General features: G+C 35.5%; 2 protein-coding genes across 2 annotated transcripts; both read right to left on the bottom strand.

The window, feature by feature from the left end:
* LOC18596958 (F-box protein SKIP27) lies at positions 1,184-2,639 on the bottom strand. Its single transcript, XM_007025736.2, has 3 exons — positions 2,012-2,639; positions 1,830-1,904; positions 1,184-1,730 (listed from the first exon to the last, which is right to left on the bottom strand). Exons 1-3 carry the CDS (start codon positions 2,291-2,293, stop codon positions 1,533-1,535), a joined length of 555 nt encoding a protein of 184 aa, XP_007025798.2. The 5' UTR covers positions 2,294-2,639; the 3' UTR covers positions 1,184-1,532.
* Positions 3,443-8,960, bottom strand: LOC18596955 (putative FBD-associated F-box protein At1g61330). Its single transcript, XM_018122860.1, is given in 5 exon segments — positions 3,443-3,914; positions 4,166-4,300; positions 7,665-7,834; positions 7,837-8,076; positions 8,858-8,960. Coding segments are annotated over 5 exon segments (1,011 nt in total). The 3' UTR covers positions 3,443-3,551.

Below are 11,516 nucleotides of genomic sequence, written 5' to 3'. Positions count from 1 at the left end.
AAGTGTTGATGATCAATGACAGACACTTTGTTGGAGATAAAAGTCATCAACTGTTTTCATCCTTTAAACTATATGGATTAGATAACATCAAGGCCCTGCTTTTGATTTCAAATTTGAGTGATCTAGATGAAACCCATTTTTTCTGACAAAAACAATGCAAAAAAAAACAAAAAAAAAAAGAAAGAAAGAAAAATCAGTGAAATCCCCCATGTGTGCATGTGACTTGAAATAGGCAAAGGTCAGGAGAAACCAACAAATGGTTTCCAGTCTTCACGATATTCCTTAGGTCTAAAGTTTGTTCCCAATATGGTACAACTAACTTAACTGGAAAAAAGGGCAGAACATTGATGTACTTGATGTCAAAGCTTTCCAGATTTAGCCATGGACAAAGGCATTAAGTTGTTTGATTGCTGAAATCAAGGCACCCCTTAATTCTAGTAGACAACAGCTAGAATCACGAATGTTCGAACCTTAACGCGTATACAGATTGCAAGACACAGCCCTCCTATAGCTGTCATTCATTCCCAAAGATTTCCAATTTCCCCTCTCCCTCTCATTCATTAAGACTAACGAAGTATGTTGAAGTCAATTGGAACTCTTTGATCATTGATTCAGAGAACTGTTCTGGGAGTTATTGAATCTCTCCTACCAAGGCAATGAATATTACTCCTCAAATTCCTAAACAAATGGGGCTAGCCATGGATCTCTATCTTGTACACCTGAATGCCAGCAGTTTGTAGAAGAGTTGAACACTTCAAAGTGCAGGGGGCACACCTTCCAATATATTGAAGTTGTTATTTAATTGCATTTCAAGCAACACCATGAGACAACAGATCATGCAGCCGAAATGGGTTTAGCTTGTAGAACACACCAAGAATCAGCAGCAAAATGTAGTTAATGCAATAAAGCAGGTGGTGATACACGTCAAAATATGGAATCTGCACCCTTTTGTAACTTTTATGCAGGAAATGCATGAAACCCACTCTTAGTTTTAGCTTCAAGGTTTCAGCATCCATGGCGAAATCTACTAACTAAACAACTACCAAGCAAAAAACAGAAAACTTCCTTTAAGATCCCATGGCTTTCTAGGAACATATGAAGATGACTGGTTTAGCTTCAAGAACCAAACATCAAAATCTAGTGAAGGAAACAGATATTACTTTAAATCAAGTAGAGAGTACACTGAATCAATAAATCATCAGGAAATATTTCTACATTCCTTATCTTATTATGCATAAAAGAGTGTGCAGAATCAGCTGTACACCCTCAAATCTGAACTTTATCACATCAGAAGGGTCAAGGTTGCCCTCCAAACAAATACATCCGAAAATCTGGGATCTCCCTTTCTTTCTCATGTACACAAAGATACAAACAAGCCAGGAAACCCCACCATCTTCAACAAAACATTTGAAGAAATGGCTTGTCAAGAATCTAACCCATGTACAAAGATCCAACAAGCAGATCCACTAATCAACCCCCCTTTAAATCTACAACAAAAACAAGCTATTTACAAAATTTAATCATTTTCCGTGTCAAGCAAACAATGCCACTGAAATATCAGCCAGCTTTCTTCTGTTGATTTTCCTTTGAAACCGCAATTTGAGCTTCGGTGCATTTGGAGCTTCAATATCATCTAAGTTGCTTGATTCCTCAAAATCAATTGAAGTTCGAAAAGCCTTGATCTTTGTTGGTGTGCTATAAGCAAAGTGCGACTGCTTTGCAATCACAGTCTGAGGGAAAAAGAAAAGAATGATGTTAGTCAAAAGAATCAGCTTTGAATAGCTAAGAATGAGAAACTTATAATCCAAATTAAACTGCATTATACTCACAGCTTCTCTGATTGATTTAGAAACATTAAAAAGTTGCTTCAAATCTTTATGATCCACACCACAAATAATCCTAATCTGCAAAAATAAGAAAGAAAAAGATCTTTCCAATCAATCACAATCTTACAAACCAAAAATAGAAACTACTAAAAGACAATTGAAACTTTGGGATTCTTAGTACTTACAAGTACATCTTGAGGAAGTGATTCAAGAGCAGATTTTTCATGGTAATCATCAATCATCATCATCACCATTCTCTCACTGCATTGCCTTTTCAACAATGGAAATTCGGTCGCAGAATCAAGAGGCAAAGATTCCTCCATCTCATTCGATATTTCAATCCTTTTCCTCCCCAATCCGCGAGTGTATCTTACAAACCCAAGCCCTAACTCTTCTTCCTCGTTCACACCACCATGCGTCAACCTCAGTGAAGGACTACGGTATACTCTGCCGGAAGCCATTTCCATAACAAACTCACTCCAAATTTTCCAAAAGCTAAAACTCTTTTAGTAATCTGAATCTAAACCCCCCACGAAAAGAAACTCAAAGATTAGATTTTCACTCCAAAATAATGGAATCTACAGAGAGCAGAATCTAGAAACAGTTTCTGAAAATACCGAAATTTGACAAGCAGAACAAAACCAGAAAGCGATCTTTATAGAAGCAGAACAATACTGAAACCCAAACTGAATCTGGGATTTCTTTCCTTAGATATAGGGATGAAGATATAAACCCTAAATTTGAGAGAAGATAACTGTTGCTTCACTGGTGAGAAGGGAAACAAAGAACTGCCTTACACAGAGAGTTGCTTTAGAAACCGGAACTTCTCCTTATATACCGGTAAAAAAAATTAAAAAATATATATTTTTTAATTTAAAAATAAAAAGGGATAAAGCTACGCGTTTTTAATTTTTAATTTTTCTTTTTTACCGCCAGAAACTACTGGAGAATTCCTATGAACAACACCGTAAATCTTTTTGTTTCTCCCTCCTCGTGTGCGTTGGGGGATATTTTAATATAGTCACTTTTGGCGGTTAAATTCGAAACTAGCCGTTGGGAAAGAACACGTGGAGAGAAATTAGATGGAGGTAGGGAAGCTACTTGGGTTGTTGCCTGGAGATGACGTGGAGATAAATGGTCGGTCTAAGTCGGCTTTGTCGTCCGCTTCTTGAACACGTTTCTCTGTTTTTTTGTCCACTTGTGGGTGGGGATATGGCTACAGTGACTGTCACGGTGTCGTTGCAGGCTTGCAGCTCCTTTATTGGTTGTTGGATGGAACACGTGTATGGTCGATCAGAGTTTGGTGATATTCAGCGGATGGAGTTTCGTTCGGACGTACACGCGAGTCGGTGAGTGAAGGGATTAAACAGCCGGCCGATGATATCTTTGACCAACGATTCTAATTTGGAGGCAGACGGCTGTTGCTGGTTTTGCACGATGGGGCCATCCATTCATTGGTCAACACACGTCAAAACCATGGCCGTAAAGTACTGTAAAGAAATACTTTTTCCCCTCAATTTTCGCCCGAATGGAGGTAAAGGTAAAGTGATGAACCAGCTGGAAGCTTCGGCCCACGGGGTCAAGACAAAGTGATAAACAAGCCACATGAACAGTGCTAGAAAAAGTGTACATTGGGGTGTTACCCAAACTGAAGACAGACATCTAACGCACCAAAGAAATCACTGCTTCTAAACTATTTGACCTTAACTCGCAAGAGAATCCAAATTACAGATCGTCATCATGCCAGGTCCTGGAATGCTGGGGAGCAGGGCTGTTGTCAACGTTATGACCATAGAAATGTACAACTTTGGGAGAGATGTCGCAGTCCTGACAAATCTTCCTACACATTGGTTCGTTCCCAGCAGAGATGCTCCTATATTTATTAGTGTTGGGAGAAACCAGAACCAAACATTCCAAACCTGTGGCTCGTTGCAACAAATATTTCACCATTTCTATTTCATGATCTCCGGACTTGAAACCTTCCAGTTTGATAAATTGAAGGCAATTTAAGAGCTGAGGATGCTGTTCAACTAATGGACATAGATTGTCTTCCCAATATGGTCGAGTCCTAAAAGAAAATCTTTTAAGCTGTAAAATGATTTAAATTTCAAATATATATAAATACAAACATTTCGATCATATAAAAAAAATTACATACTTTACTAAATGTTTTAAATTTTAAATTTTCAATATAAATGCTAAATTGTAAGTAATTAAACATGCTTACATCAATGAAAAGCTTTTTCAATGGGCAATATCATGCAGATTGCAAAATGTTGCTCCTGCCATGAACAGGATAAAAATTAAAGAACACTTTTCCATAGCTTCAGGGTTTTTACCGTCCCGATGGCCTCAAAATGGGAAGAAATCTTGTCAGGGATTCTTGCTAGACAGGAATTCAAGTCGAGCTCTTCGACTCCTTTGTCGATTAACGATTGACGATTGAATCCAATTTTTGACAGTGTCTTCAGCACCTGTTGGATTAAAAAACAAACTCAACGTTTGGATGTTTGACACCAGGTGGAGATCAAAAACATGGCCGACAATCTTGAGAAATTCCTTTCGACTGTGACGCCTAGCAAAACCTCCATCAAAGCACAATTCCCGATTCAAGCAACCAAGATTGCTTGAATCTTGCTGACACTGTTAACACTTGTATTGCCTGTTTGATAGGCAGAAACGAAAAGATGTAGGCAATTAGAACATCATCTGGGAAACTAAAGATAGGCTCGTCAACAAAATTTTCTTTCTCGTTTCTCTTTGGTGGGTTTTCCAGGTTCTCATGAATTCCAGGAGACGCCATAAGATCAAACCATCAGAAAAAACTTGGGTTTCTGTTTCTACGAATTAGTACGACTTATATGCAGTAAAGGGAGGAGGATTTTATTTTCTAGTTAGGGAAACAAGAAAATCTAATAAACTAGCTACCAATTGAATACTATCATTACTAAATGGAGATACCATTGAATCAAAATATTAGAAGGCAGCTTCAATTAAATAGGAAAAGACAAAACAAATTAAGGAGGATTGAGGGTCAATGTTTCTTGATTATATTACGTTAGATTTTAATTCTTCTTGCGTTGAGAAAATTTAGGTTCCATAGTTGGGTTACCATTTCTGCAGTCCTCTTCTGGACACAAATTGATCAGACCTGACATGGGAGGGCTATTCTACAAGGAAACTGCAGATCAGTGTTGTAGTGACGAGTGTCGTTTTACATAAGCCAAAGTTACTAATGCGGTCGTTTTGAGTCGGTCCTTTCTTAACCCCACTTCCATATTCTATGCTTGATATTGTTGGCAAATGGAAGTATATTACCTGATTAAAAAAAGCTTGGATTTGATCTTGAGACAAAAATGGTGACAACAGATAAGAATCATAAATTTCTAAAACTTTTCATTCTTTTATATATAATTATTCCTTCCAAATTTTTGTATTCTTTCCATGTGAATTACATCCAAATTTTTATGCTTTACAGTATTTGATTTTCATGTGAATAATTTTAGATCTTCAGTGATTAGATCATCATGGTGACTAGATCATTGTGATAAAATTGAAAATACATCAAAATTTCCTATATTAAATGATAAACTCAAAACGACAATATCAGTGACTTTAGCTTAGGTAAAACGACTCTGGCCACTGCAACATTGATCCGCAGTTTCCTTGTGGAGGAGCCATTCCACATCTAACTGAGGCTTGATCTACTTCTATCCAGCAGAGAATTGTAGAAATGGTAATTCAAACTATGAAAACTAAATTTGCTCTAGACAGAAAGATTCAAAGGTAATGTAATGAAGAATATATATTGAACCTAAATCCTCCTTAATTTGTTTTGTCTTCTCCTATTTAATTGAAGCTGTCTTATGATATTTTGATTCAATGGTATATCTATTAGGTAATGACAGTATTCAATTGCTAGCTAGTTTATTAGATTTTATTGTTTCCCTAGCTATAAAGTAAGATCATTTTCCCTTAATTTAAAACAATATATATGGTAGTACTAGCAAGAGAAATTCCTGATAGTTTGAGCATATAGCTATGGCATCTCTAGGCATTGAGAACCTGGAAAACCCCAGAAAGAAAAACAAGAGAGAAAACTTAGGTGAACATGGTCATAGTCCACATCCTGGAAATGTTCATGGTAGAACTGCTGTCCAGCCTCTCTCTGGTTTCCCAGATAACGTCCTTGCAAAAATATTTTCCTTTCTGCCTATCAAACAGGCAATTCAAGCTTCAACAGTGTCACCAAGATTCAAGCAATCTTGGCTCGTTAGTCAAAAACAGTGTTTTGACAAAGATTTTGCTCAACATCGAACCATGTTTTTGATCTCCATCTGGGGCCAAACATTCAAACTTTTCGTTTGTTTTTGGATCCAACAGGTGCTGAAGAAACTGTTGAGAATTGGCTCCAAACGTCAATCGCCAAAGGGGTTGAAGAGCTTGACTTGAATTTCAGTCTGGCAAATGTCCTTTACAAGATCTCTTCGGGTTTTGATGATGTCTAAGACGATGAAAATCCTGAAACTATGCCGCTGTGATCTTGAGCTTTTGCCAACTTTTCAAGGTCTGACTAATCTGCTAACTCCTACTCTAACCAAGATTAAGATTGCTGCAGATTCCATCAAAACTGTGTTCTCCAACTGCATGTTTCTCGAGACTTTAAAGTTGGTACAGTGCCGTGAGATTGATCACTTGGAGATTTCGTTAGAAAATCTAAGAAGCTTCAAGGCCTTAAAAGTGGGAGATTGCTCGGATCTACGTAAGATTGAGATTGAGTCTCCAACTTTATGCTCATTTTATTACAGTAGAGATATGATCTTATTCAAATCTCGAGTTAAATTTCAATTACATGATTTGATTCTCGATTTCAAGCCTCTAAGAAGAAGATTCTTCCAGAAAAGAGTTGAAAGATTCTTCAAGAAAGGGGGTTATTTACATGAGTTCTGGCATGTTCGTGTTCTCTCTACTAGCAGTACCCTTCTTGAGATATGTGATTCGATGCATTCGGATTCTCGTATTTGTGGTCTTTCTTTTTCATTGATATCATTAGAATATATGAATATAAATAATCTTTGACAAGTTTTCCTTGGCTTGTTTGTTGAATATAGGATATATCCCCGAGGTTCTTTGATAAGCGACCCTTGCGCTTGGTTGGGAGCCTGAAGGAACTATAGGCGTTCATGGTAGGAGCAACATACTGCAATCTATATGATATTGCCCATTTTCTCTCGCATGCCCGTATTTGGAAAGGCTTTTCATTAACGTAAGCAAGTTTAATTATTTACAAAATAATATTCATATATGAATGTTCATTCTTTTTATATGATCCGAAATGCTTATATTTATATACATTTTAAATATTAAAATTTAAAATTTTTTACAATTTAACATATTCACTTTTAAAAATAATTATTCATAGTTGATATTAATGTCTGAAACTGAACAATATGAAACGAAACATTTATGTCCATTGATCAAACAAATTTTTCACAGGTTAAAATATCTTAAATTAATCAAATTAAAAGGATTTAAATTCAAAAATCAAATCATGTAATTGAAATTTAACTCGATATTTGAATAATGTCATATCTCCTCTATAATAAAATGAGCGTGCAGTTGACGGCTTGATCTCAATCTTACGTAGATGGGAGCAATCTCCCACTTTTAAGGCCTTAAAGCTTCTTAGATTTTCTGCCGAAATCTCAAAGTGATCAATATCACGTCACTGTACCAACTCTAAAGTCTCGAGAGACAAGAAGTTGGAGAACACAGCTTTGATGGAATCTGCAGCAATCTTAATCTTGGTTAGAGTAGGAGTTCGCAGAGAAGTCAGACCTTGAAAAGGTGGCAAAGCTCAAGATCACAGCGGCATAGCTTCAGGGTTTTCATCGTCTTGACATCATCAAAACCCGAAGAGATCTTGTAAAGGACATTTGCCAGAGTGAAATTCAAGTCGAGCTCTTCAACCCCTTTGGCGATTGACGTTTGGATCCAATTCTCAACAGTTTCTTAGCACCTGTTGGATCAAAAAACAAACTAAAAGTTTGAATGTTTAGCCGCAGATGGAGATCAAAAACACGGTTGACAATCTTCATAAATTCCTTTCGACTACGATGTTGAGCAAAATCTTTGTCAAAACACAGTTTTTGAACAAAGAGCCAAGATTGCTTGAATCTTGGTGACATTGTTGAAGCTTGAATTGCCTGTTTGATAGGCAGAAAGGAAAATATTTTTGCAAGGACATCATCTGGAAACCAGAGAGAGTCTGGACAACAGTTCTATCATGAACATTTTCAGGATGTGGACTATATGACCATGGTCACCTAAGCTTTCTCTCTTGTTTTTCTTTCTTTGCTTCCCCTGGTTCTGTTAGGATAGTCTTGAATTGTGATTTAATTAGGATTGTTTATTTCTAATTAAATTAGTTACCTTATTAAATTAGTCTTTAAATCTAGTTAGATTAGAATAACAATTCCTAATTCTATTAGGATAAGATTCCTAATTATATTAGGATAAGGTTTTTGTATTTGATACTATAAAAGGACCCTATGGGTTAAAAAATAATAATAACCTAGATTTAGATAGAGTGATTTAGGTGTACGTGGGATAAGGGTTATGAGTTTGAGGCTGTTCTTGTAATCTCCTGATTTTTCTCTTAGTGGATTTTTCTCTGTTGTTGTGCCCGTGGATGTAGGCCATTAAAAGACCGAACCAGGTAAATTCTTGTGTTCTTGTGGGTGTGCTTGATTTCTTTCTTTATTCTATTGATTGGGTTAGGTCTTGGGCAATTCTTTAGAGACAATTCCGCAATTTCCCAACAGGTTCTCAATTCCTAGAGACGCCATGGCTATAGCCTCAAATATACTGCTGATTGCTCTAAAGGGAAAGTTTTTGACTAAAGAGCCAAGATTGCTTGAATCTTGGTGACACTGTTGAAGCTTGAATTGCTTGTTTGATAGGCAGAAAGGAAAATATTTTTGCAAGGACGTCATCTGGGAAACCAGAGAGACGCTGGACAGCAGTTCTACCTTGAACATTTTCAGGATGTGGACTATGACCATGGTCACCTAAGCTTTCTCTCTCGTTTTTCTTTCTTTGCTTTTCCAAGTTCTCAATTCCTAGAGATGCCATAGCTATAGGCTCAAATATACTACTGATTGCTTTAAAGGGAGAATGATCTTATTTTATAGCTATGGAAACAAGAAATTTGATTTATTAGTTGGTGAATGATTTCTCGTCTAAAAATCAAAATTCGAATCATCTTTCTCTCAATTATAAAAAAGAAAAAAAGAAATTTTATGAAAATGGCTGCCAATTAATTACTATCAACAGATAATGGAGATACTGGTTGAATCAAAACATCAGAAGAAAGCTTCAATTAAATAGGAGAAGGCACTTGAGCATTTGGCTCATTGATTAGTGCATGATCTCCTGTTTTAAGAATAAGATTTAAATCTCCTCCCCTAATTTCCAAAAAAGTAAAAGAAGACCAAATAAAGTAAGAAGGATTTGGGTTCAATATTTCTTCATTAAATGAGCATGGATTTTTTGAATCTGTGTGTCTGGAGCAAATTTAGTTTCCATAGTATGGGTCACCATTTCTGCAATTCTCTGCCGAATACAAATAGATGAGACCTCAGTCAGACGTGGAGGGCTCTTCTACAAGGAAACTGCATACAAATGTTGCAATGACCAGCGTCGTTTTACACAAGACAAAGTTGATGATGCTGTCGTTTTTAGTCTGCCATTCTAAACTTCGTAAGCCACTTCCATATTAGATCCATGATATTTTTGGCAAGTAGAAGTAAATTACCTACTATAAAATCTATTATTAATGATTTAAATGAATTATTTGAGCAAAAAAGGTAATGCATCCAAGAATTTTATAATTCATATATAGTTTTACCACTTTTTTTCAACATTCCTTTTTTAGATTCTTATATATGGAAGGATGAAAAGTTTTAGATAATTTTTCATATTTGGAAATACTAATATGGAAGTATAGAATATGTTCAGATTATGCTTCCAATTTCTCTAATGGAGTCATTTAATGTGGGTAATGTTCATGTATTTTCAATCTTATCACAATGATCTAGTCACCGCGATGATCTTATCACTGAAGATCTAAAACTATTCACATGAAGATCAAATATCGTAAAGTATAAAATTTAAAAACCAATCATATTATTTTCAAGAAACAATATTTTGAACAGTGTAAAAGTTTATTATAGAAAAATATTGTGATATAATTTTGATTAAGCAAAACTTTTTTTGCATAAATAATTAAAAAGATTAAAATTAATTTCGAAGATCATGTATGTACCTTAACAAAAAGAATCTCATTGCGTATGGAATTTAGATCCCTTCTCCACAACTATCTAATTAAATTTCCCTTGACGAACAAAGAAAAGCCTAAAGAATCGAATTTTCCCTACAGCCTTCAATATGGAATTTAGATTACTTCTAGACGAAGATCTAATTGAACCTCCCTTAATGATTGGAGAATACGTAGAAATGATTAGAAAATACACAGAAAAGAGGATTTGCTTTGGAAAAAAAAATTCTCTAAACCCAAGAGAAGTAATTTTGGCACGAAAGTGAAAAGAATTGTGTCGAGAAGTGATTGTAAATTAAGAGATAAATATTGAAGGGTCTAGATTTTAGAGAAAGAAATGATAAGAGTTTTGATTTATGTAAGAAAAAAGTCGACACTTTAAAAAAAAAAATGAGAGGAGTTTTGACTTGTGTAAGGAAATTTACGTTTACAAAAATAAGTGAGGACTATTTGTAAAATATGTACACATTTGAAATATTCATTTTACAAGTTGTATCAAAACCGTATTATACAAATATATATATATGATATTTTTTTATTATAACCACGGAATCAAATTAATTATAATATATTACATTTAACATACTGTGTACACATCACATGAGTGGATGAGATTATAAAATTCAAATGTCAAATTAAAATTTCTTTATTTTTTAAATAATTCTTTCACTACAAGACTTAATGATAATTAGACCATTCGGAAACATAAGCTTGGGTTCAAATTTGACCAACCACTTTCCCTTACCCTATGATCTCATGCTGAAGGTGGTACGATATCTGATAATGCCATTATAAGATGACAAACATGGGGCAATGCCCGGTTTGGGGATTCACTTCCAAATTCACCCACATTTTTGCATTAACAGTGTTGTATAGCAAAGATTGCAAGAGGAATATAGTCAAGGCATTGAGACAAGTTTATTTGAACCAGCAGGTTATCGTCCCGTTATTCTCACATTATAAGCCAAAAGCTTCAAGAGGCAGAGGATCACAATATCTTTTCTTGTCCACCAGGATATCAATTTATATAAGAGATCTTACTCTTTTATACTGATTACAAAACTCCAACACCTTTGGGACAACATCGTGCTATGTTATGGCGTATGTCATGACCATTGGGAAGAGAGTGAAACAGACTGCCAGACGAGCATTTTGTTAATAGCAATTCTGAAAGCTAAAACCATCACTCGATGAAGGGAAAAGAAAAGATATTGCTAAAACTAACTGTTATAGTTGTTCATATTAAACGTGATGAACGTACAAAGAAAAAGGAAAATGACACTGAAGAATGGAAATCACATAGTTACACGATGGGGGATGGTTTCCATGATCCCATGGACTGCGAAAATCAC

This window comes from Theobroma cacao, chromosome 6, assembly GCF_000208745.1.
Source record: "Theobroma cacao cultivar B97-61/B2 chromosome 6, Criollo_cocoa_genome_V2, whole genome shotgun sequence".
Classification (NCBI taxonomy): domain Eukaryota; kingdom Viridiplantae; phylum Streptophyta; class Magnoliopsida; order Malvales; family Malvaceae; genus Theobroma; species Theobroma cacao.
Note: the sequence above shows the minus strand (reverse complement) of the source record. Positions and strands in the feature narration are given on the sequence as shown.